General features: G+C 41.7%; 2 protein-coding genes across 11 annotated transcripts in view; one reads left to right on the plus strand and one right to left on the minus strand.

The window, feature by feature from the left end:
* The first annotated feature begins 1,210 nt into the window (after positions 1–1,210).
* atl2 (atlastin GTPase 2) lies at positions 1,211–16,712 on the plus strand. Of its 6 annotated transcripts, none has more exons than XM_010869610.4 (14): positions 1,211–1,352; positions 7,290–7,648; positions 10,629–10,766; positions 10,947–11,051; positions 11,848–11,898; positions 11,981–12,037; positions 12,157–12,249; positions 12,671–12,809; positions 12,950–13,077; positions 13,187–13,243; positions 13,351–13,422; positions 13,552–13,983; positions 14,279–14,293; positions 14,418–15,464. In XM_010869610.4, exons 1-14 carry the CDS (start codon positions 1,268–1,270, stop codon positions 14,535–14,537), a joined length of 1,851 nt encoding a protein of 616 aa, XP_010867912.2. In that variant the 5' UTR covers positions 1,211–1,267; the 3' UTR covers positions 14,538–15,464. The 6 variants fall into 6 exon arrangements, with proteins under 6 accessions (XP_010867912.2, XP_019902998.2, XP_010867899.2 ...); XM_020047439.3 differs by having other exon boundaries at positions 10,632–10,766; XM_010869597.5 differs by lacking the exon at positions 14,279–14,293 and having other exon boundaries at positions 15,363–16,712.
* A 538-nt stretch (positions 16,713–17,250) lies between these two features.
* Positions 17,251–24,675, minus strand: part of slc29a1a (solute carrier family 29 member 1a) — a 28,774-nt gene continuing 21,349 nt past the window's right edge. For 4 of the 5 annotated variants that reach the window (XM_010869630.5, XM_010869636.4, XM_010869617.4 and 1 more), the window contains exons 6-13: positions 24,438–24,572; positions 24,097–24,194; positions 22,342–22,426; positions 22,051–22,190; positions 21,852–21,960; positions 21,664–21,749; positions 19,160–19,359; positions 17,251–19,006 (exon numbers count right to left, since the gene is read on the minus strand). In XM_010869630.5, the coding sequence (XP_010867932.1) occupies positions 18,895–19,006; positions 19,160–19,359; positions 21,664–21,749; positions 21,852–21,960; positions 22,051–22,190; positions 22,342–22,426; positions 24,097–24,194; positions 24,438–24,572 (965 nt within the window). In that variant the 3' untranslated portion in view covers positions 17,251–18,894. The remainder of the gene's footprint in view (positions 19,007–19,159; positions 19,360–21,663; positions 21,750–21,851; positions 21,961–22,050; positions 22,191–22,341; positions 22,427–24,096; positions 24,195–24,437; positions 24,573–24,675) is intronic. The other variant, XM_010869643.4, reaches the window with a different exon arrangement.

Consider the following 24,675-nt stretch of genomic DNA (forward strand, 5'->3'; position numbering starts at 1 on the left):
TAAATATTACGTTGGAAATAATGGGCAGTCATTGCAAGTCTGTTTGCAGAGCTCTTTTTTTAGCTAAGGCATTTACAAGTATAATTATATTTTCAACGCAACTTTGATAGTGGTATAAAAGCAAGGGACGTCGCACTACTTAGATGGTATTGTGCCTGTCTGTTTGCATTTTGTTTTTTGTGTGAGATTTTTTTGTGATTGTATGCATTAAAAAATAAATAAGAATGGAAAGGAAATAATTCTAAAAATGACAGTATTCACAATTGACTTGGTTGACATTAATGAATAAAACATGAATAAAACACAGTCACTCGCAGTCAGAATAACACCAACGTCACTCCATTGACATTTGTGTAATAGTGGCAATAATTAAATATCAATAACAATGATGATGCACAATTTTGCCTGACATTTAAAAGTTTGCCTTCTAATCAAGACAATTATTTATAATAGAGAAGGGCCTATTGCAAATGAAACACTAGGTTGGTAGTCAGATAACTGGTAGCTAGCAAATCTGTAAATAGATAATATCAGCCAGATGAGTTTTTTGAGTTAGAGGCATTTCATTGTAGGTCAATAGACATTATCATTTCTATAGCTTATATGGCTAAATCAATAAATGAAATAGAGAAATATCATGTTATGTTATCATTTAAAGATTAAATAACAAATATATTAATATAATTTACTATATAATTAGAATGTAGAAAAAAGGTACACAAACACCATTTCAGCCTACCCCGAATACCCAGTCTCTTTACATTCCAGTCCCTCATCACCAAGGCATGTGCCAAAGATTCTGATCGGCCTTCATTGAGCCTTAAGTGCCCAGGCCTCCACAAGCAGTTGGTAGAGCGTGATATACCCCTTAAAATTAAATTGCAGGCTACCATTAAAATGTAAAATATATATGTTATTGTGTGTGACAAAACTTATATATATCCAGCACAAGGTGCACCTGTGCAACGTTCATGCAATATCATCAGCTCATTGGTGTGCAATATGCCACACCTTTCAGAAGGGTAGATAATTCTAGGATATTAAAATAACGTTTTTGAAATAAACAAAACATGGAACCAACACTTCACATTTTTGTACAGCTTGCATCAGCTCACTAATGCATGCATGGCTACGAACAGGAGGACGGATGGCTACCATCCTCTTTAGGACCCAGCGATATAATCAGTCAACGTGAACTTGATGAAGGCAGAAGTCGAATCTGGGTTCTTTGACGTCAGCTACGTGTGATTATTTTAAACTGAGCAAGATGGCGGAGGTGGGACTGAGCGGGCTGAGGAAACGTAATCATTTCGAACAAAACCAAACCCGTAAAAGACATGTCTTTGACGAAGGTAACTTTTTTAAAATCTAGCTATAGAGAATATGAACTTGACAATGACTGTGACCAACTGAAACGTACCTCGTTTGGTGCTTTCTCCTGAATTTAATAACCTCCAGTAGCCACGCTAGCTGGAGCTGTTTTTACTTACAGGCACCCAGCCAATGAAAGGTGTACAGTACAGTACTGTTATTGTGCTGTTTTAGGTGGTTAGTCAGCCAATACTATCTAGTCAGTTAGTTTACTGGCACTATTCTTCGCTATGGTGGATCTACCTATGCTACAGTACTCTGTGGGTATTGACACACCTGCTTGGTTAAGCAGCTGTTGTTGCTTAATGTAGCGGAGTTCGCATCTCAACCACACCATGCTTAGCTACGCTTGTCTCCTGCTAGGTTTACTCTTTTTTTCCCCAATCTGTACAGGTAATGTTTAAGATGCTGTTGATGATATTAACATGGGTAGCTAGTGACAGATAGTCTGTAAATACTGATTTTGTACTGTCAAGCAGGCCGATGGCCGATATTTAACACCGATGTTCAAATGTTGGCGCAAAAGTGACAGCACGTTGGTGTTTTACTTATACAAACATCTTGGTAGTAAATGTGCCCTGAAGTCAAAAATGAATATGATTTGTTGACTCAATTGAGAGGGCGGAGCTTGCCTTTGAAAATCGGGAGGATCTGAGTTGACATTAAGTGTTAGTGCTTGACCCCGATCCTTACCTAACCCTTATGCTAACCGTTTTAGAAAGAAACTGCAATTGAGTGATTTCAGAAACGGAAAGTAAGCTCCGCCCTCTGAGTCAACCAATCACATTAATGTCTGCCATGAGGGCTGCTCTGCCTCCTAGACGTTTGACAAGTCCCAAAACCGAAAGTGCAAGACACGAAACGTTATGTGCGTAGAGGTACTCTCTACTCATAATGGGCATTATAGGCTTATGCTGGACACATCTTTCAGCAAGACAATACCAAACCACGTTCTTCACGTATAACAACAGCACAGCTCCGTAGTGAAACAGTCTGGGTGCTAAACTGGCTTGCCTGCAGTCCAGACCCGAAAACATCTGGCGCATTATGATATGAAAAATACGACAAAGGAGACCCCTAACTGTTGAGCGGCTCATATATCAAGCAAGAATGGGATTACATTTCACTTTCAATTCCCAAACGCTTACAGAGTGTTGTTAAAAGAGGATGCAACACACTGGTAAACATGTCCCGTCCCAACTTTTTTAAATGTTTTGCTTGCATCAAATTCAAAATGGGCATGTAATTCAAAATGGGCATGTAATGAAAATTGCACATCTGCATGGTCATTTTTTAATTAAAATGCCTTCTCCATGTTAGGCTTCATTAGCTGAGTGACTATCAATGTAAGTTAAATTTTGGTTGTCTAATGTGCTATTGAAATTTGTCTTATACAGGAATTACAGTAACCTAAACTACTAGAGACGCAAACCTCATGTGCCTATAGCCTCGCCTAATCTCCTAAATGTATCACTATAGCAAGACCTGACCCTTCAGACTGCTATTACCCTCCTGATATTGTTGTACAATAGTTTTTTTGCCTGTGTTTTTAGCTGAAAGTGAGCTTTATGCAGCTTGTTATGCAGGTCAGTGCTAATGGCTGGTCTAGACGTGCGACTGGTTTCAGAACCACTGGCCTGACGCTATTGGTTGTGGAGCTCGTAGCCTCAGTAATAAGTCCACGGTTTTCCCTTAACCTCACCGATCTAACCCTGATTGTAATTTTTACTCTAAACCTAAGACGGTACTGGCACTTGTCCTTGCTTGGACCATTGAAAGGTACATTTTTCTTACTACCTATTTGAGCTTTTCTGGTTCCCACCAGGTTAGGACAACTTGAGACATATCCATCTTCGAAGCCCACGATGAGCTCTCTCAGGAATATATTTTATTAAGTGAAAAATGAAGTGTTTGTGACAAATGTTAGTGTACTGCATCCAACTGAACCGAGCTGATTCATTCCTTTAATCGAACTGAACCGGGCTGATTCATTCCTTTAATCGAACTGAACCGGGCTGATTCATTCCTTTAATCGAACTGAACCGGGCTGATTCATTCCTTTAATCAAAATTGCTGCCATTCCTTTAAACTGGATGCCTGTCTGCTTCCTGGAACTGGATGCCTGTGGTTTTTGACACCGCCAATAAGGTGGCTCATAGTGTGTACACAACACCTTTGGCTGTGTAATGTACTTGTAATTCAGATTCTGTACCAAACATTTTCTTATCAAACAAGCTGACTGTAACGGTTCTATTGCAGCCAGACCCCTTTCAACTTGCTTGGCACAAGTTCTTTTTTTGACAACAAGGATAACTTTTATTTTTGTGAAGTTGGCTAGGAACTTTGCAGGCCTTTCTTCGTAAGAAACATTCCTCTCTTGAAATAGCTAGTGCTTTCTATTAGTCTTACTGCAGTGTAACAGGAACCCTCCATGTTAGCTGCTAGGAAAGTAGGCCTGCATTTTATAGCCTACATTTTCCCAGTTTTCTAGTCTGTTTATGTTTTAGTCATATGGTCAGTGCGTTCAACTTTAGATGGCTTCGTCGTATAACCACAACTCGGTCATACTACGTATTACTCCAAAGTAGCTATCAGCAAATTCAGTGCTTATAATTTCACAAGAAGCCAAGTTGTTTTTCTAATCCATTTGCTAGCTTTTCTATTGTTGTTAAAGACTGGTGGTTTAGTTAACACGCTGTTGAACTTCATCCTTGCTGTGCAGGTCCCTGCTGTAGAATGTTGGTATTGTGGCGAAGTACAGGGGAAGTCCCATTTGTCTCTGTGCACCTGTCTCTGTGTATTGTGTTGACTTCTCATGCTTGATATTGGTTAGGAGATGAGAGAGGGAGAGTAAACACACAGCTGGTTCAGATAGAGAGCTGAGATATAGATACCTCCATACATGGTCTGCTATAGACATGGTCTGCAACAGGAGAGACCTATGGGCATGGTAAGAGTAATGATGAGCTTGCCCATTTTGGATGGGACTGTTGCTTTAGGGGCAGAGAGATTGAACTTGCAGCCTAAATGCTGCTTTGTTATATAAAGAATAAATAATACATTTTATTAGATGCGCTCCTTTTAGTTTTGGCTACATTATGATTAGGTCTGTTATTGGTTGTTTTAAGAATGTAATCGTGACTACACCTTACAAATAGTTTCTTTGTTGTTTTTTTAGACAAAATGGTTCCTGCTCCTGTTTATTCCTAATTATTCATTTCAAGTATGTTGTATGGAGTACTCTCCCCTTCCATTGGATTAAAAAGACAGTTATGAACCTTGTGCTTCAGGTCGTGGTGCTTCCTTGTGCTTAGGCGTGGTGCCGTATAAAACCGTAAAACACAGGTGTGACACAACGTTCGACTGCACTAATTGCGTTGGTAACTACTTTATAAAAGCAATAGGGCTTATGGCTGTGGTTAGTCTATACATCAGGCCTAAATGTCTTTGCATACATTTAATCATGACATGTCAGGATCTCAGGCGTTTCTTTTTTTTTCTTTTTAAATGTTGCTTGATTTTTTTTCACTGCAACCATGAATATCCTGCTGTAGAATACATTTGTAAAACAACTTTCTATTTGGGCAATTTTTTTGGTGAGATTTATTTTTCTGTTTTTGTACAGTGTTTTTTAATCTTGGTGCTGGTCTGTGATTGGCAGTGAAATCTCTGATGAAGAAGAAAGTCCTTAATCGTCTCCAGAATTTTCTGAAATTGTTTGCATAGTGTTTGATCTGAGACATTATGGTAATTGAATGCAAACAAATTGGCCATTTTTAATTAATTGGATTCATGTTTAATAAATGTAGTACACAATATCTGGTTTGGATCTAACTTTTTCCTTGCACTCTGCATAACATGGAAGGATTGAAAACATGGTTACCCCACACCAAGCCCACCCTAATGCCTAGTCTACAGTATCAGTTGTTTGATAAGCCCACCCCCTAATGCCCTGAATACAGGATCAGTTGTTTGATAAGCCCACCCCCTAATGCCCTGAATACAGGATCAGTTGTTTGATAAGCCCACCCCCTAATGCCCTGAATACAGGATCAGTTGTTTGATAAGCCCACCCCCTAATGCCCTGAATACAGGATCAGTTGTTTGATAAGCCCACCCCCTAATGCCCTGAATACAGGATCAGTTGTTTGATAAGCCCACCCCCTAATGCCCTGAATACAGGATCAGTTGTTTGATAAGCCCATCCCCTAATGCCCTGAATACAGGATCAGTTGTTTGATAAGCCCACCCCCTAATGCCCTGAATACAGGATCAGTTGTTTGATAAGCCCACCCCCTAATGCCCTGAATACAGGATCAGTTGTTTGATAAGCCCACCCCCTAATGCCCTGAATACAGGATCAGTTGTTTGATAAGCCCACCCCCTAATGCCCTGAATACAGGATCAGTTGTTTGATAAGCCCACCCCCTAATGCCCTGAATACAGGATCAGTTGTTTGATAAGCCCACCCCCTAATGCCCTGAATACAGGATCAGTTGTTTGATAAGCCCACCCCCTAATGCCCTGAATACAGGATCAGTTGTTTGATAAGCCCACCCCCTAATGCCCTGAATACAGGATCAGTTGTTTGATAAGCCCACCCCCTAATGCCCTGAATACAGGATCAGTTCTGTTTGATAAGCTTACCCAAACACCCAGAATACAGGATCAGTTCTGTTTGACAAGCCCACTCTAAAACCCTGAATACAGGATCAGTTCTGTTTGACAAGCCCACCATAAAACCCAGAATACAGTATAAGTTCTGTCTGACCACTAGGTTCTAGATATGTTGTTGTTGACCACTAGATAATTTCAGTAACATATTTTACTAGATATTTTTAGGTTTAAAAAAGGGTTGTAGAATCCTCCCACTGTCAATAGTTCAATGGGTGTAGACTTTCTGTAGGCGCAGTGTATCCTGAGATGGTGTTTCACAGTAAGTATCCGGCTGCTGGTACTATTTGCATTGATATTTCCGTGTTGATTTCTCACTCCAGCATTATTTTCAAAATGGTATCTTGATTTTGTGGCTGGGTTAAGCGGCCAGTGTAGAATCTGTGATTTCCAAAAGACCAATGACTCACTCTTGAAACATGTTTTTCCAGTCCAGCCATCACTAAAATGGTGAACATTTGTAATAAGCATCTTCAGAACTGTAGTGCAACTTTTGCAAAAGTTAAAAAAAAAAAAAAATGACAATCCAAATGGTTCTACTATATTTACAGTAAACATAAGACAAGAATCAACTTCATTTCCTAATATTTTGCTTGATGATATTCTTGCTACCAGTTCACCTTGAGAGAAACTTCACAGGAGTAAAGTCAACTTCTGACAGAATGCTTTGTTAATAGAATGCTTGTTAAGATTTTGATTGATCTAAAATTATTTAAGGAGTGCAGAAGTGAAACCAGAAAGGTTTGACCTATAGGCCATTTGATCTTCTTATACTTTTGAGGGTTATATATGCTTTGTTTTGTCTCAAACGCAGTTTTGATGCACTAATCCCCAAAAATGGTATACCATGTTGTAAGGATTTAGCGAAGATTCCACAATGTCATATTTGTGATTTCATCAAAAACCCTTGATTCCAAACTTAAAATCTCACAGCTCGCTGAAGTATTGTATTGATTCTACTTAGACTATGCACATATATTACACATCCAGGCCAAAATGGGTCATATACATTTTGTTATTTGTGAAAAGATCCAGACTGCACATTTCTCCAAATTTGTGGTGTTTTTGACAGAATGTTTAATATACATAGAACCAAATTCACTAAGAATGTTCATAGGTTAAATTGTGCTCCTGTCTGTGTTCTAAAACCTAGCCAAAAGATCAAGGAGCGGTGGCCGCAATACTCTATACATAGTCTCTCCCTGATCCAAACAGCATGAAACCTGTGTCTTGTTCTCTGTCAGGTGTGAGTGGCGTGGAGGACGTTCCTCTGTCCCTGCCCGATCCGAGGCCTCATCCCCACATGGGATCTCGGGCAGAGGCAGATGGTGAGACAGACAAGTGGGAACAGGCTCCAGAGACGAGCCCAGTCAATGAGCGGCCTGTAACGGAGGAGCCTCTTGTGGATTCTCCTCGACCCATCCAGATTGTCTTAGCTGACGAGGACAATCACAAGTTTGAGCTGGACACGGAGGCCCTGGAGAAGCTCCTGCTGCAGGAGGAGGTCCGAGACCTGAATGTGGTGGTGGTGTCGGTGGCCGGGGCTTTCCGCAAAGGGAAGTCCTTCCTGCTGGACTTCATGCTCCGCTACATGCACAACCAGGTGAGACGGGATGATACATTGCCGAATGCTAGGGTTGGGAGGTGTCCAATGTTTCATGTTTTCTTCCGTCCTCCTGTTCAAAGGTTTACAGTATAAATGCAAAAAGCCAATTCGTTGTCTACAGGTAGTCTAAAAACAACCTTCCCATAGCTATTTCTAAACATCCCAGGATATGGTGGGATACCCGTGCTTTAAACAAGCACAGAATACTGACGGATCTCACACCGCCTGACCAGGAAAAAGCAAGCCCATTTATAAAGCCCAGTGGCCAAATGCAATGTTTCTGCTGTGCTCAAACTTGGTCTGATGGCATTGGAAGTCAGTGTTGTTAAATGCAGTAGATTGCAGCATCATTATACTTTTAGGCTAGAGGGTGAATATTTAGGTACTGCTATCCTTTTCAAAGTAACTCTTTGTGGTTTGCTGCTGTTACACCATTTATTAGAGTCCTCGATTACCAGGTTAATGAGACACTAGATCTGTCTGACTGATGCATTACGTTCTCCATGTAAAGGTTTTTAAAGTGACTAAACTGGAAGTAGGCTAACGCATCTACATGGATCTTCATTAGCTTTTTTCTGTGTCAATTTACTTCAGGCTGTTTATTTCCTCCAAAGGCGTTTTCATTTGTGAACTAATTATGATTGTCTTCAGGTAATTCCAACATTTTAAACCAGTTTGTCTCATTAGAATTATAATTTTTTAAATATGCATCTATCTGCTAGTTTCTGGGACAAGTGGTTCCCGAAGGCACATCACTGGGACGAGTATTACCAGTGTGAATTCCTTATGGGTATAATCATTATAGGTATGTGTAATGTTTTCACTCCATTGCGTTTGTTGTTAAAGTTGTGAGGGCACAGAGAAGCCATGCATTGCAGAACCCATCCAACCTGTAGCATGGCTTTCCAGAGCACTGGGTGTAGGGTTGTTGCCGCTCTTCAAAATGGATGACTCAAGACTTGTAGGTGGAGATCTCTGGCAGCGCCAAACTAACGTTAAGACAAATGTTCATGTGCCCATTAGCAGTTGACACAGGAAAAGGGCTCACTTGGGTGTGAGGGTCCTGGAGGATTTGTACAGGAATGGTATTTCTAATCTAGTTCCGGACAGCTGAGCAACAGTCCTCAGGAAAGGGCAGTTCAGTTATAACCAAGCGTTTAGGGCCTGTGTGACTTTGCCTGCTTCTGAACTAGATTAGGATTCTGCAACTATAGGCTGGGATTTTAAGTTGGCCAGTGGGATCTTAGTAGGTGAGTAAACATGCATCTTGTTTAAGTTGAATCAGAGTTTGAACTGGAGACGAGGCAAGAATGAAAACGGCCAGTTATGCCCTTCCATACTAAGCACAAGCCAAGCAGCAGGGAATGACTGCAGGATCAGTACTTTACCGAGGCTGTGTAATAATAGGCCAGGAACCTTGGGAAAGGGTCTGCCTCAGACTGACCGTCTGTTTCCATGTGTCCGGCTGCTTTTGTGTCTCTGTTGTTCTTATTGTGTGAGGCGAGGATCTGAGAAAGTCTAATAAACATGTTACCGGTGGAAGAGCAGTGGTTGCTTGTCATTGTAAACTCTGAGATTAAAATGCACCCAGTCTGATCCAGGGTCAGGTTCTCAGGATGGCTCTGTGTTCATCTGCCGCATTGAACTCCAGACAAAAATAAAGAAAAAGAACTTCAGAGATTGTTTAGTGTCCATGCTATTCTCCAGAAGGTCATAACATTTAGATGTATTTGTTATTTCAACCCAAGCGGAGGCCTCTTTGGTACCTGTCTGGTCAGTCTCATTTCCTACTGACGTCTACACTCTCTTTTTATGGTCAGGAACACCACATTCCAGTCACATTTTCTGTTAGAGAGGAAGAAGCATTTTCTTGTTTGTAGAGGTTTGACTGCTCTTCCCTGACTGGACTGTTTGGTTTTTCTGAGGGAGGAGACAGACGGTATACGAAAAACGTGTTATCTGAAGAATGCCTTGCACGCACTTATATCCTTGTTTGTCTTTTCATTATCTCTTAAAGTATGGTAGGGGTTGTAGATAGTCAGTCAGTCAGTCAGTCAGTCAGTCAGTCAGTCAGTCAGTCAGTCAGTCATGTAAGAAAATGTTCACGCCATTGATGAAGATTAACAAAAAGGACTGTATAAAACAACCATTCAAACACTAAGATATATTGTAGCACCAAAAAAAAATATATTTGAAATTATTTTAGACTAATTGAACATTTGTAAAAAATAAAAAAATAAGAGTAACTTTAGAGATGTTAAAATTAAGGATTTTTCTTACGTACTATTTTTGTGAAGTATCTGGTTTCTTCAGCCTGAAAGCTGTCAATGTAATCTTTGAACAAGACGCCTATCCCAAGCTCTCACCAAAATCAACTAGCCACAACCTTTTGCAATGACCATCTGTCCTGCAGACTTATTTGAGTGAAAATGTTTCTCATCAGTTTGAATGAAGTCAACTGGTGTAAACATATTGATTACAAGTGTTGGTATGTCATCTGTTTCTGTATACTTCATCACGGTTCTAATGCTACCTAGTTTTGTAAACCAATGCAATCTCTGACCTTCAAACTAGATGCATGGGTTAAAAAAATCAATTAATATATAATTCAAATGAAGTGGAATTTGGAACCCAGGCTTTCGTTACCGCTGTCCCAGACTGACCTGCCTGGTCTGATGTGACTTGTTTGGCAAAGCTGATCTGTCGTTTGAATGATACCACAGTGATCTCTAGTGGTAGGAGGTTGCCAGTGCACGCTGTATTAAACTGGTACACCCCTTCTTGTTGCATGTTCCTTGGGTTTTCAGGCTGAGTATCTGTAAAAAACACTGTGGAACTACTGCTGATGAAGACCATCATAAAATGAATGTGATTATTTTGTCCTCTTTGTTTCCCGTTGGGCTTTATTTCATCCTCATTGCCTAGATGAGATGCGCACTGGCCCGCGGGAATGAATTCCTTGTGTGTGTTAATCCAGCAGCAGGCAGACTGGTGGTTGGGGGAAGATGATGAGCCCCTGACCGGGTTCAGCTGGAGAGGAGGCTGTGAGAGGGAGACCACAGGGATCCAGGTCTGGAGTAAGGTGTTTGTGGTCGACAAGCCGGACGGGAGCAAGGTGAGTCTTGCGCTGGCACGCGCCTTACATCAAGAGGGACACTACAGAAGCCCTTCCCTCTGTGTTTATGTATGATCTTACGTCCATCCCAAAACCTCATTAGTGGTAAATTTCTTTAAGTGGATTTCAATCATGTCTTTATGAACTAGAGGTGACCAGCCGTGTCCTAACCCTCGATAGGTTGCTGTTCTGTTGGTGGACACGCAGGGTGCCTTCGACAGCCAGTCCACCATCAAGGACTGCGCAACTGTGTTCGCCCTGAGCACCATGACCAGCTCTGTACAGGTGAGTTTGTGCCGTTGGTCTGATTGGGTATTCTCTTGTGCGCCCATGGCCAGTAGAATATTCATGGGCTCAAACACAAGATCTTGCGTTGTGTTGGATACCCATGGACATACGAAACAGTCCGCTACATTGTTTAGTGACTCCACAATAATATAATATAAAAATGAATACAACTATTAACATACTAACATTTCAATCCCTACATCCTATAGGGACATAATACTGCACACACGTCTGTCAAAGGACTACACTGTTTTGGCCTTAATGCAAATCTTCCCGTTTCAGACCTATCCAACACAATACTTTACAGGACAATAACCATCGAACTAACCAACCATAAATCTGCACTGGAGTTGCTTGCCAGGAATACAGGCTAAGTTAGTTTGATTTGAATCTGTTGGAAAATATATGGCAAGATTTAAATAACTTGCATTCCTTAACACGTTGACCGAACATGTATAACTAGTTTCCTTTCATTCAAATGTGGATTAGGCATCCAGGGAAAGAAAGTAATAGTCTGTTACTCTGAAGTCCTAAATGGAGTATGTTGATGTTATTTGGCAGGCCGCAGTTTGGGTCTCTGAGCACTAAAAGTAGCTGGGTCGAGTTGTGGAACAGATTCTGTCCTTGGTAGATCTGTGTTAACCAGGCTGGGGGGTGCAGCTTCCAAAAATAGACAGGAATCTAGAATGCTCATTGTGCCCGTAGAGTTCCTAGTCTGTACTTGATAGACATGGTTTATTTGTCTCCTGAAAATTTAAAAAACATATTTAATTGTATAATTCTGTGTTTTCAGGTATATAACCTGTCCCAGAATATTCAGGAGGATGACCTTCAGCATCTCCAGGTACATACAGAATGTTTCCCCATCTTAATAGATGTTACACATTTGTTGGTGTGTCAACTCATTGTCTACTCCATCTGTTTAGCTCTTTACAGAATATGGCCGGCTGGCTTTGGAGGAAATCTATCTTAAACCCTTCCAGGTGTGTTATTGCCCTGATATGATTATTTTTGCTCAGCATTCAAAATGTAATATTTCTATTTGCACGTGTCTTCTCTGAGCGCAGACTCTTTCAGGAACCCTGTGTTTGTTGTTTTCCAGTCACTCATGTTCCTGATCCGAGACTGGAGTTATCCATATGAACACAACTACGGGCTGGAGGGAGGAAAACGCTTTCTTGAGAAGAGACTTGAGGTCTGGGGACAATGTGAAAATTGGCTGCTCCACACTTAACACTGAGTACTTAGACTAATGTGTCTCAGCCAAATTATTTTGTGATTATTTTATAAACCGGTTACCCAATTCCCACACAGAGCAGAAAAAAGGGATGTGATGTCATAGCCTTGGTATACGGTCTCGTATACCATAGCAATCAGGATTCACATAAGCCATCTTGGGGGTTGTGTGATACATTGCCAATATACCCGCAATGCGTAGTGCCTAAGAACAGCTCTTAGCCGTGGTATATTGGCCATACACCACAGTCCCCGGTGCCTTACATATAGCCCTGTATAGTTTATGGTGGCATGTAACGGCTGCACTGTCGTGCCAGGTAGCCCTGGACAGAAGATCTGTGTCTTTCTTGGATTGTATGTAATAGACGTGTTTCCCACAGGTGAAACAGAATCAGCACGAGGAGCTGCAGACTGTGAGGAAACACATCCACTCATGCTTCTCTAACATCGGCTGCTTCCTGTTACCACACCCTGGGCTCAAGGTGGCCACCAACCCAATGTTTGACGGCAGGTTAAAAGGTGCGACCTTTCTCACTTCTATATCCCACCTACGTGATCTCATCCTCAGTGACTCCCTTGTCTGTTTAACCATTGGTTAAATGGTTAAACCCTAGAGCTCTGTTATAGTGCTTTACTGTGGTTTTGTTATCTTCCTGTAGATATTGACGGTGACTTCAAGGAGGCCTTGGGTAATCTGGTGCCCTTACTGCTTGCTCCTGAGAACCTGGTGGAGAAGGAGATTGGAGGTGCTAAAGTGACCTGCAGGGATTTAGTAGAGTACTTTAAGGTGAGCGAGCGATCCGACTCTCTCCTGTGAAATGCCGGTAAGTGGTCTGAAAATGTCTTTACATCTGATAGAATCCTACAGAACATTTCTCCACATGCGTGTTTTCCAGGCTTACATAAAGATCTACCAAGGAGAAGAGCTTCCTCATCCCAAATCCATGTTGCAGGTCTGTACTGATGTAATGAGAAGGGTTCGGAGCGGTCCTGTGCAGTGTCTTATTCTGAAGAAACCTTCCTGTTTGACTGTGCTGACATTCTCCCCTCTTTAACGTAGGCAACCGCTGAAGCCAATAATCTTACAGCAGTTGCAGGAGCGAAAGACACTTACAGCAAAAGCATGGAAATGGTTTGTTCAGAACTCTACAACGTTTCAAGCAGATCATTTACTGTTTATTGGCAAGATACAGTCAACACTGAAAGTAACTCTGGAGGTAATGGTGCTTTTGATTTCTGAACCGTGGTGTGTCTCTGGTAGGTGTGTGGCGGGGACAAACCCTACATCGCCCCCGCGGACCTGGAGCGTTGCCACGAGGAGTTCAAGGAGGGTTCCGTGCGTCAGTTCCGTGCGGTGAAGAAGATGGGCGGGGAGGACTTCTGCAAGAGATACCAGGAGCAGCTGGAGGGCGAGCTGGACGAGGCCTACTCCAACTTCCACAAGCACAACGAGGGCAAGAACATCTTCTACGCGGCGCGCACGCCCGCTACGCTCTTCGTCGTCATGTTCGCCACCTATATCGTCTCAGGGCTCACCGGATTCATCGGAATGAACACTATTGCCGTGCTGGCCAACCTGGTCATGGGCGTGGCCCTGATGATGCTCTGCATGTGGGCGTATGTCAAATACTCAGGGGAGTTCAGAGACGTGGGCACCGTCATCGACCTGCTGGCAGACACGCTCTGGGAACAGGTGGGTGCCGATGTGGCTTTTAAATGCACTTATATGAAGGATATTAAGAATGACAGTGTAGCTGTTTGTTTGTTTGTTCCTGTGATGTTGATGATCTTCCCTCAGTTTTCAGATCTTCCCCATCAACTCAGTCTAATCACGATCCAACTCCGGGCTCCATTAAATGACCTCCATGTCTTTTCTTTACCACCCAAATCCACTGCCATTTCCCTGTTTAGTCAGCTGGTGATACTTAACTTTTTTAACCTATTTCCTTCTTTGATCTTATCTTGCGCTCCCTCTCTCTGTCTGACAGAGGACTCCCCGAAAGGTGAGAGGTGGTGGCTTTGTTCCTGGTGTAATTCGGTGTACTGTGCTGTCTGGATGGTTGTTTGGTTGTCTTTGGCTTACTGGCATTGCTCTTCTCTGCTAACACTCACTTCCCCTGTCTCCAGGTGCTTTCCAAACTCTTTGAGTCAGCCAGGAGTCGAATCACATGGAGCTCTTTCCTACCAGCAGCGCCAATGCAGCGAAAGAGACTAACCTCAAACAACAATTACAAGAAGACTGACTAAATTGCTTTCCTGGCTAGTTGCTTTGGCTCTATTTCTATATGCATTCTGCTCTTGTCCTTCCTTGTGGCTCATGGGGCTGGTCTTGATCACGGAGTCAAATAGCCCTGGACGTACAAATCTGAAGCATCAGGTTGTAATTTCTCCTCCCCACTGGAAGAGGAAGCCTGGCTGACATTATGCTGACAGTGTCCTGTTCCCTAAAGTAGAATGTTACAAACCACATTTTTCTTTTACCAAATTTAAGTGGTGACTTGAGGTATTGCATATGCACACTTCAGAGTAGGCATTTCCAAACCAAAGCCTTTCAGAATTTGCCAATATTGTCCGATGTGATCTCACTGGCTCGTGCTTGGCCTTTGCCCGCATTCTTTCCTAGGTTCTATAACCTCTGTCCCACTAGCATCCCTTTGGATAGCGTGTGGGCTGTCACAGTTTAGTTATACAGTACAATCATTGTCTTAATTACAGGGAAGATGGTGTCAGTGCCTGGTTCAGTCCACATGTAGTGCACAGTGATTCCCCTGAATCTTCTGATTTTATAAATGCAACAGGCCAACTGGAATGGGTCTACTGACTAGTCTTAAATCATAACACATCATAGATCTCTCTTACATTTTTTTTTCAGTTGCCATTATCATATTTCCCCCAATTTTTATTAGAAATCTTATTAATGAATCATGTTCAGTCTGCATGTTTGACGGTGAACCTTTCCTTCCTCCCCTGTAGTGTCCTTGTATTCATGTCTTGTATTTCTGGTGGTCTTCATTGAGTCTGATGTCCCCCTGTGCTCTCTCTCTCTCTCCTGCTCTCTCTCCTGCTCTCCAGGTGTTGAAGCCCCTGAGTGAGCAATATATGGAGGATAATGTTAGACAGACTGTGGTTAACTCCATCAGAGCCAGTCTGTCAGAGCAGGCCACACAGCACACTAAGTCCCACTGACCCCCCCCCAACCCCCCCACTGCTCTACCATCCGCTCGCCCACCCACTCAGTGTGCTGTCCTAGAACTGTGGACCTGTGCAAACCAAAGTCGTCCCCCCCCCCCCACCCCCCTGGCCTGTAGCCAGTCAGTCTCTCTGTCTGCTGTAGTTACACACGTCACTGGTGGCACCTCTACAGTACTCTCGGATTTGGACGGTGGACAATCAGCGGGTTAACAAGTGGAGCTGCCGACCTGCTCTTGCCTTTACCAAAATCGGACCGATTTCTTGAATGTGCCATTTGTAGATGCTCCCCACCTTAAAGAACTGCGCGCGCGCACACGGACAACTGTCACAACTGTACATTTTGAAGGGTTGCCAGTAGGCTGGCTGACTCCGATTTAGTGTCTAATACTGTAAACATATTAAGCAGATTGCACTTGCTTGGGTTTCTAGGGTAATTCAGGGAAACAGCTCTTTGACGCTGTACAATTGGATGCAAGTTGAACTTTCTGCTTGGTCACATACTGGACCCAAGCCAGTCTGTTCCACCCCTCCTGTGATAATGTTTGGTGGTTAACTGAGGTGGATTTAGAAAGCCTATTGGGCCTCTAGCTATTTTAAAGTACTGAACTTGAATCTTGCTTTAGTGTCTACCTACCAGTATTACAACTCATTGCATGGTGTTAGATCTATATAGCAATACAGTAGGCCCTAGAGCACAAGTTATTGTGATTAGCTGGGGAACATTATTCGGACGGTTTATTTGCCTTTCTTGAAAACCCACAAGTTATTAAAGCTATTGCAAAGCTAGCATGTTTTTTATTTTTATTTTCAATAAAGCACTAATGATGAGATCGTGTCAACACTATAGTACCAATTCCATCCACAACTGTCACACCTAGGAATGCGCCAGTCTGTACAGTCTAATTTTTTAAAAATGTTTTACAAATAGGGCATGATGTATATGAAAAATATTTAATAAACTTTGTATACATTTTATAGTGTTGTTGGCAAGTTGTTTTTTTTTTGCCTAGTGTGGTTTAAAGGAATGTTTTGAATTGGTCTTACATTTACAATTGCATCTTTTGATCTGCTATACTGGTATGTAAACACACTCAAGGCAAGATAGCTTTGTCCCAAGTGGAAACATTCAGGAATTTGAGTGGGTCGTTTGTCTGCTTTTTAAATCATCTGTAATTTATTTTTCAATAAACTATTGTTAAGTTTATCAATTAAAATCAGTCACCTACCATTCATCAGACTCCTTTTGTTTAATGTGAGAACAAAGGGAAAGTCTAGTGCTTGCTTTCACTGTATTCCAGTAGAATAGTAAAATGACTGATTCTGAAGTGTTGCATTACTTCTGTCATCCCTAATTTCAGCTCTGATTACTTCTCGCTTTGAGACTTCCACAACCATTAGTCTTACGCTTAAATATTAAATCTGGCAACATGTCCGTTTATGGTTTCAGTTTCGGTTGGAGATTCAACAACACAACCATCAGCTAAGGGCACTATATATTTGTGTTGCCTCGTTCTTTAACAGCTACAAAACTATGCCGTTAGAGAAACCAGAGAAGCACTGTCACAAGATAGTGGAAGGGATATCCTTGTCCAAGCTCGTGCTACGATCTTGGCACATCCTCTGCAACAGAGTAACCTTGCCACTGTATAGGAAAAGGTCACATTTGGATCACTATTCTGTTATTTAACAAAACTGAACAACAAACTACACTGTACAATGCAGTATTTGTAGACAACACAAAAACAATGTGTTGCAATATAACATTGGGGACATACCTATTTATTTTATTTAGTATGTGCTTCCTTGTAAATCCTAGAGAGGGAGACAAAATCCTAAATACAATGTGTTTGTACTTAATGGGACTGTTTTATGTAATAGAATAATGGTAACTGTGATACACATGCAGCCATCATTACTACATTCAGGTTCCCAGCTCCCACACTAACCACAACAGATTTCTGTCCGAGGTTATCTAGAGAAATCATTTGGTCAGTATTTCAGTCCACACAGGATAAAACAAAATGGCAGAAACTTTTCAAGTGGGTTAATATGATGTACTGTATATTATGGAAACAAAATAAAGCATGAAAACTTCAAACATTCCCATGTAAAACTCAAGACATTGTTAGGCACATTAGGCATTATTGTCCGTTCATAAAAACATTATGAATGTTACAAACTAGGCAAATTCACATGTACAAATCTGGTTTTAAAATGGCACTCAAAACTAATACAAATGCTTTAATGTTAAACCCCAATAAATTGCATATAACTGATTGCAAATTATGGGGTTAGTTTACAAACTGTCCTCCCTCACTGTTCACTTGAACAAGTAATCAATAGCTACATATTTGTTGTTGCTTTTCTTAAAATACTGAGGTAAAAAAATACATTTAGATGTCATGGCAAATCTATACTATAATGGCCATTTAAACACTGACTTAGACTGGTCAAAAACCACCAAACTATTTAAAACTAAAAAGTATACCATTCAATGACAAAACAAACAAAATCCTTATTGTAAAACCATAATGTCTATAAAACTCAATGAGAACACATACCAAAATGACATTAGAAGCCTGGAGGTTTCACAATCCATATAAATACATATATCCTACATCACTTAGGGCTCAGCAGGACGTTGACCTACGAGCTTAACTCCCTTGAGCATTCTACCACGTTGTCTGTAAGATGAAAGACATGGTAGATGTTGGCAACTACAGCACGATGCGAGAGCAAAAAACACCTGAACTAGATTAACTCTGCATCCTTTTGTAAGGAGAGAGTCTCATCAGTCAGAGGCTGAAGGGAAAGCAGACTCCCAGGGGCTGGCTGCATTGTAGGGTCGATGCTAACATTGGTTAGAACAGAGCAGGGCTCGTTTTCTTCTCTAGTCTTTTGGATTTAAAAACAAACAAAAATTCCCTAACTAAAACCTGGTTTCCCCATGTAGGTCATTTCCAAATGGGTCTTGGTAGAACCATGGTTACATGAGTAATCCCCAGTAGCCAAGTTCTCTACCTAAATACTGCTCTAACATTTTTAAGGGTTTAATCTAAAAATTACAAATAGGTCTAAAACTTTTACACATATTCACAGCTCCAATAGAAAGAGTAAACAGTGCACATTGATTACATACATAAAGAAACGGTATTACATAATGGGGTTAGGCCAAAAAAAGCTATCTGTGTTTTTGAGCTCAGTTGTGGTGCATTAGTAATTCTCTATATATTTTAACTATGTTCTGCCCCACCCTGACCACCTGCTTAGCCAAAAATCTTCCCACAACTGAATCTAGTTGCCAACTGGTAACATAGGGCAAAGTACACTTCCTTGTCAAATCTCCCTCTCCCCCTATTCCACAGCAGGTAGGAGAGCAGAGTTATGACAGGTTGGTTGTGAAAGTCCAGGTCTAGATGATTGCTCTGAAGACAAAGGACAGGGCAGCTCCCAGAGCCAAACCCAGAGACAGGAAGAATGCCATGATGGCACCGGCCGTCTCCGATTCGTGTTGTGCCACCTTCCTAAAAACAAGAAAAACAACATACCTGATTACGGAAGAAAACAGGAATGAAATCAAAGCAATGTCTTTTGTGTCATGAGGATGAGCCATTGTTGCTGGTCCCCAGTTACAGAGGGTGGAGAGGTACTGTGTTAGTCAGTGGTGATGGTCTTACTTTGGTCCGAAGCACATGCAGAGGCTGGCCAAGTAACCGTTGCTGAAGGAGAAGAGGATAATGAAGACGATGTACCAGGCATCGTGTTCAAATATGACGGGCATGTATTGTCTGGGCTGGACGTTGCACAGCATGAAGAGGGGAACAAAGGCCACACGGAGGCCCACCATGATGGGCAGCATGATGCTGTCCTTCCCGGGCTGATGGGAAATAACAGGACACATTTCAGTACACGTCAAGAAAATCATTCAGATCCACTCCACCCTTCTATTGTACATCCTCTGGAAATCAACCCTGATTGCAGCTCCCTTTAGACTGACTGGGATCAGCAGGGGCTAAACACACATCCTGTGTGAATGAGACAGAGCAAGGTTGTGTTGTCTCAGAGCCAAACCCTGGATAAGACAGGCTTTGAAACACTAGGTGCTCTTAATGCTTAGAAAAGCAGTCAGTGAAATCAGGGAATTCAGCAACGACCCCCAAATTAAGCCTTGAGTAACAGAATACAGGAAAAATAAAGACTTCACAGCTCGCATTCCAAACTTATAGTAACATAGTTTAAACCCCACTAAATCGGTTTAATAACTAGGTTAATAAAACACAATGTTGTAGAAAGAGATACCTAAACATTTTCTTAGCAAAATAACTGAACTATTGCACACTAGGCTGAGCTTAATGGGACAGGATTAGATTATTTCAATTGGATTGGATGGCAGCGCGGGAAAAAGGAGCCAGGGCAGGAAAACAAGAGATTGTGTGGCTGACGAAGGTTCAGGGCAGGACTTCAGATGGGCCGGAGAGAGGGCGAGTAAAGGGTTCACAGCTGGCTCATAAAGTTCTGGGGTCAGCAATTACTCCTTCAGTACCCCCAACACCACAATTCTTTGTTGTAGCCTCTGACAAGCACACCCGATTCTACTTGTCAACTAATTAACAAGCCCTCATTGGGTTAAATTAGGTGAGTTTGTCTGGGTTAATGTCTGCTGTCATCTGGTGCCAGGAAACACAAATGGTCTCAAGTCAATGGTTTAGCCTCTACATCTAAGATAAAGCATGTCTGGCCAAATCATAAGCCAGATATATGAGTAACTTGTAATGAATTAAAGCCTCCGTAACAAAAATGTCCCTACATCCACCTCACTCTCAGAAGTAGTTTTACTAAATGTAATTATTTTTTACATTTAAATGAATTAAACATATAACTCATTTATAATGAAAGAATATATTATTTAAAAATGTGTTATAAATACAACGAGATGTCTAACATTTTAGTCATTTAGCAGACTCTTTTACCTATAGCGACTAACAGTAAATGCATTAATTTTACAAGACACAGTCAAGTACACTACATAAACATTGCATTCCAGTTATATTGTATAATTTGTGAATAATAGCCTTGATTAATATTACATCAAAACAGACTAACGAGCACTCATCTACACGAAAACTGCAGATGTGAAACATTGCATTTCTCACTTCAGAAATAAACACTTCAAATGGAAATCCACTGAACTAAACAGAACACTAACTATACCTCCATAGGGATCACTCTCAGCCAATGAATCACATGGTCAAGAGCTGGGAGATGTTACTGCCCCAGTCATGAGACCTATTTACATTACAAAAGGTCCAAGTCAACAGTAGCCCTTCAGTGTCACCATAAGCCAGTCACATAACCTTTTTGCCCAAATAACACATGGGCTTTGTCCAACAATAACAACTGGCCTAGACAAAGTGTTCTGTTCTAACCCACATTTTCCACAGAACTCCCAACCATTGATGTTTCATCTAGATTTCACTCCTACTCACCAGTGGCTGCAACTCTAATTCTATTGCTTTGATGGCGTGACGGAGGGTGCTAACTAGCCCTGAGCGCCATGATGTTGTGTTAGCGCCAGTGAGTAGTCTGGAGAAGATCTGGCTTAAATATTTTGATAAATAGTTAACATATTTTGGAATGTTAGAAAAATCAAAGAGAGCGAGTGAAAAACATTTTAACCAACGGCAAGAGGGGAGCTTAGACTGTGGTCAGAAATCAGTTCTTTCCAGATAAAAACCTAAAATTAACCATAGGATTTGGCAAAAACGGTTGCAATAAATGTTAGCATGACAAGATAAAGTTGAATTGGCCATTTGGAATAATGTTGTAGGATTTATTAATGTCTTTGAATTTTGCTCAGTGCATACAATCCTGCCTGCCTGCGAGTCACATTGGAGTGTCTTACAAAGAACCTTCTTACAAATACATTGCATTCTTCAATTGACCTCAGAAGCTTTTAAAAAGGACAATTACATTGTTGACAGGTCGTTGCGACAACGTTTAAATCCAGACATCCCTTTCCACTTAACGCCAATGCATTCTGATCACGTCAAAGAGACTGGCCATGAGGCACGGTGGGCTGACCGAGCGGAGCCACGTGAGGGAGCCCAGATACTAGGCCGGGGTAGACACCCACGGACCCCTTTAGTGTCAAAGGAACCATTACTCAGAGCTTCAGACTCACCCACATACACACGGCGGTCAGACTCCTGCCTGCCCAGTCCATCACGTTGAAGAGCAGAAAACACGACACGGGGATGAAGTATTTATCTGTGGAGACAGTCGAATGACAAGCGATGTCACACAGTTAATAACGACACTGTGTGTAATGGGTTACTACTGCCAAGCGCCGTAACCTCCCAGGACACTTACTCCACGTGCCTCCCTCAGCCACGCTGGACCTCACTTCCACCGTGACGGCAGGGAACACGCCGATGGTGATTGTGAAGACGAAGCACACGGAGAGGGCCATCACCCAGATCTGCCGGGGAGCGGAGCACAACATTTCAGCGTCAGCGGGGGGTTGCCCTCTCCCCACCGCCAAATCCAGCAGGTTTATATAATCCCTTACCTGTTTGAAGATGCCAAACACAGAAGTGGTGGGCCAGGTTTCTTCCTCTGTCAGACTGACCACTGCCCTCTTCTCTCCTGGGCTGTCTATCACATAACACAAAAGTCTGTCTGATTCCTCACATCCTCTTTTGTTGTTAGCTTCACACAAGACAGAAATACAAGACACATGCAACTTTAAAGTAGAATTATAATTCAAGAAACATGCCATAGCTATATTAAGAACCAAACTGTAGTTCTAATATAAACCCAATAGGCCTGATGTAACATTACGTTTGCAGACTGTCACTACCTTTTTTCAACAAGTCCATCTTGTTCTCTTCATCTCCACTGGCTAGGTTGGAACCATTACTTTCTAGGTAGTACTGGAAAAACTCCTGCATTGTGGAAATAGACATTAACAATTGAACTAATTTGCTAAGCTACACAGTATACAATTATGTGAAAAAATAAACAGGCTTCTGGAAAATAGTTTGCAACACGATTGATAGATAAAGGTAACCCAATTCAACAACCTACACAGAAAGGCTTTACTTTTATTTATTCATCAAAAATCAACAGGAGCACAATTTCATAGTGCAGGAAAAATAAGTGTACCCCTAGCTTGTCCATGTAGGCATTTCTCATAACTATCAGCTGTTCTTGTACATTAACTGGGAGGACGTTTTGCCCATACTTCTTTACTCTTCAGCATCAACTGTGTCATGTTCAATGGTTTTCTTGGATTCATGGCCTGCTTCAAGTACCCAAGGTAGTTTGACCTTCATGAGCATCTTTCTTTTGCAGTTTGCCTGTCTGGAATTTCCTCCATTTGTTAATGATCCGTTGTACAATGGAATGATACGCTTCAAATTGATTGGAAATGCCTTTATAACCGCCGTTTTAGTGCACCTTATTACAAAGTCAGCCATTATGACATGGGTCATCTAGGGGTGTTTCTACATATGGAAATAGCATTCAAAGTGTTTATTTTCTTGTGAATCGTAAAATTAAATAACCTTTATCAATGAATGTAGTTGGAATTTAGCACTGATATCCACACATTTTAAACTTTCCAGGGAGTGTACATTTTCACCCTGACTGCAATCACGTCACTGAATCCATCTAGAGTTTTTTTTTTTTTACACATTTATATATTCCCTCTATGTAAAACCTGAAAGGGGCTGTTAGCATTACTACACCATTAATTTCTTCTACATGGAATACTTTGATCTAATGTCTAATGTCTGTGTTTCATGTGGGCTTACACTGCCTCTGCATTTTGATAACTGTGTAAACATCTCTAGGACATGGTGAAACGTATCAACAACTTTGCCTATATTTATCGCCCCAAGAAGAAAATGGTAGTGTGAATTGATGTAAATATATTTAAGAATGACAGCTTGTCCTGACAAGATTAACACAAGTATGAAAATGCAGAGGCAATGCAAGCCTACTCAGAACAGAGACCTTATTCACTAGATAAAAACATTATAGAAGTAATGAACAGTGAAATAACACAAAGAGACCCTTTCAGGTCCCCAAGGTGGAATGGGGATTAGGAGGTGTCAGTGACAAGGGTGTGGAGCTGAGAGCAATGCTGCATCTCACAGACCTAACTAACCAATAATTAAATTCATTACCTTTATTGAGGCAATGGCAATTTCAACTGACAAATTGAACTAAATTGAGATAGAACTGCATTTAAAATATTGCGATTGTGCAATCTACAAGTCACAAATATACACTACAATTTATAAGTACAAAACAATGTACTACAAGGCAATCCCAGTTTCCTATAAACTATAAAGAACAAGCAAAATGGTGTTTATTCATGGGTAGTGAAATATATTTGTGGATCGTGTTTCATATTGGCAGATCATGAGACATTTGTGAATTGTATTTTCTATTTACAAAATAAATATATCTGTGGCTTGTCTGCACATTGGCGATAATTTAGAAGCAGGCCTATCTCCATAGAATTAGCACTGACGGCAGATCATTGCATCAAAAATAACTGACTAGAGGTAGGTCAATGTTTGTTGGAGGGTGCTAGTTGAGGTCTTACCATACGGGGCAGAATGAGGTAGGACAGGATGGCCAGGAAGATGACCACACAGGCTGTGATGAAGTAGCCAAAAGCACTGTCCTGTATGGCTGATCCACCTACAGACACACACAGGGTCATGACCTGGAAGTGTTTACTTGGGAGCTTGTCTACAGTGTCAGACATAGTGGCCAGGGCACAGGTCATGGCTGACACACACACAACCTGGAAGTGTTTACTTGGGAGCTTGTCTACAGTGTCAGACATAGTGGCCAGGGCACAGGTCATGGCTGACACACACACACACACACACACACAACCTGGAAGTGTTTACTTGGGAGTGTCTAATATGTCAGACGTACTGGCTAGTGCACAGATCATGGAGAAGGCGGCGAAGGTCCCGGCAAGGCCCTGTCCACTCATTATGGGTGCCGTGTAGGAGGCTGGGAGCATTCCAGCCAGGCCAAACAAACTGCCCTGGAGTACCGCCCCAAACGCTATCAAGACACACAGGACAGAGAATCAGAGAGGGTCCTGAGAGCGTTAAACGGAGGGCTGGGGACTGGAAGGAAGGAAGATCAAAAGACGGAGAGTTTGCAC

This window comes from Esox lucius, chromosome 6 (genome assembly GCF_011004845.1).
Source record: "Esox lucius isolate fEsoLuc1 chromosome 6, fEsoLuc1.pri, whole genome shotgun sequence".
Classification (NCBI taxonomy): Eukaryota; Metazoa; Chordata; class Actinopteri; order Esociformes; family Esocidae; genus Esox; species Esox lucius.

Excerpts from the sequence above, each read along its gene's own strand:
- atl2 (XM_010869610.4), top strand. The coding sequence starts at position 1,268 with ATGGCGGAGGTGGGACTGAGCGGGCTGAGGAAACGTAATCATTTCGAA. Across the intron at positions 12,038-12,156 it reads TCTATCTTAAACCCTTCCAG|TCACTCATGTTCCTGATCCG; the intron begins GTGTGTTATTGC and ends GTTGTTTTCCAG. Across the intron at positions 12,810-12,949 it reads GTTTGACGGCAGGTTAAAAG|ATATTGACGGTGACTTCAAG; the intron begins GTGCGACCTTTC and ends ATCTTCCTGTAG.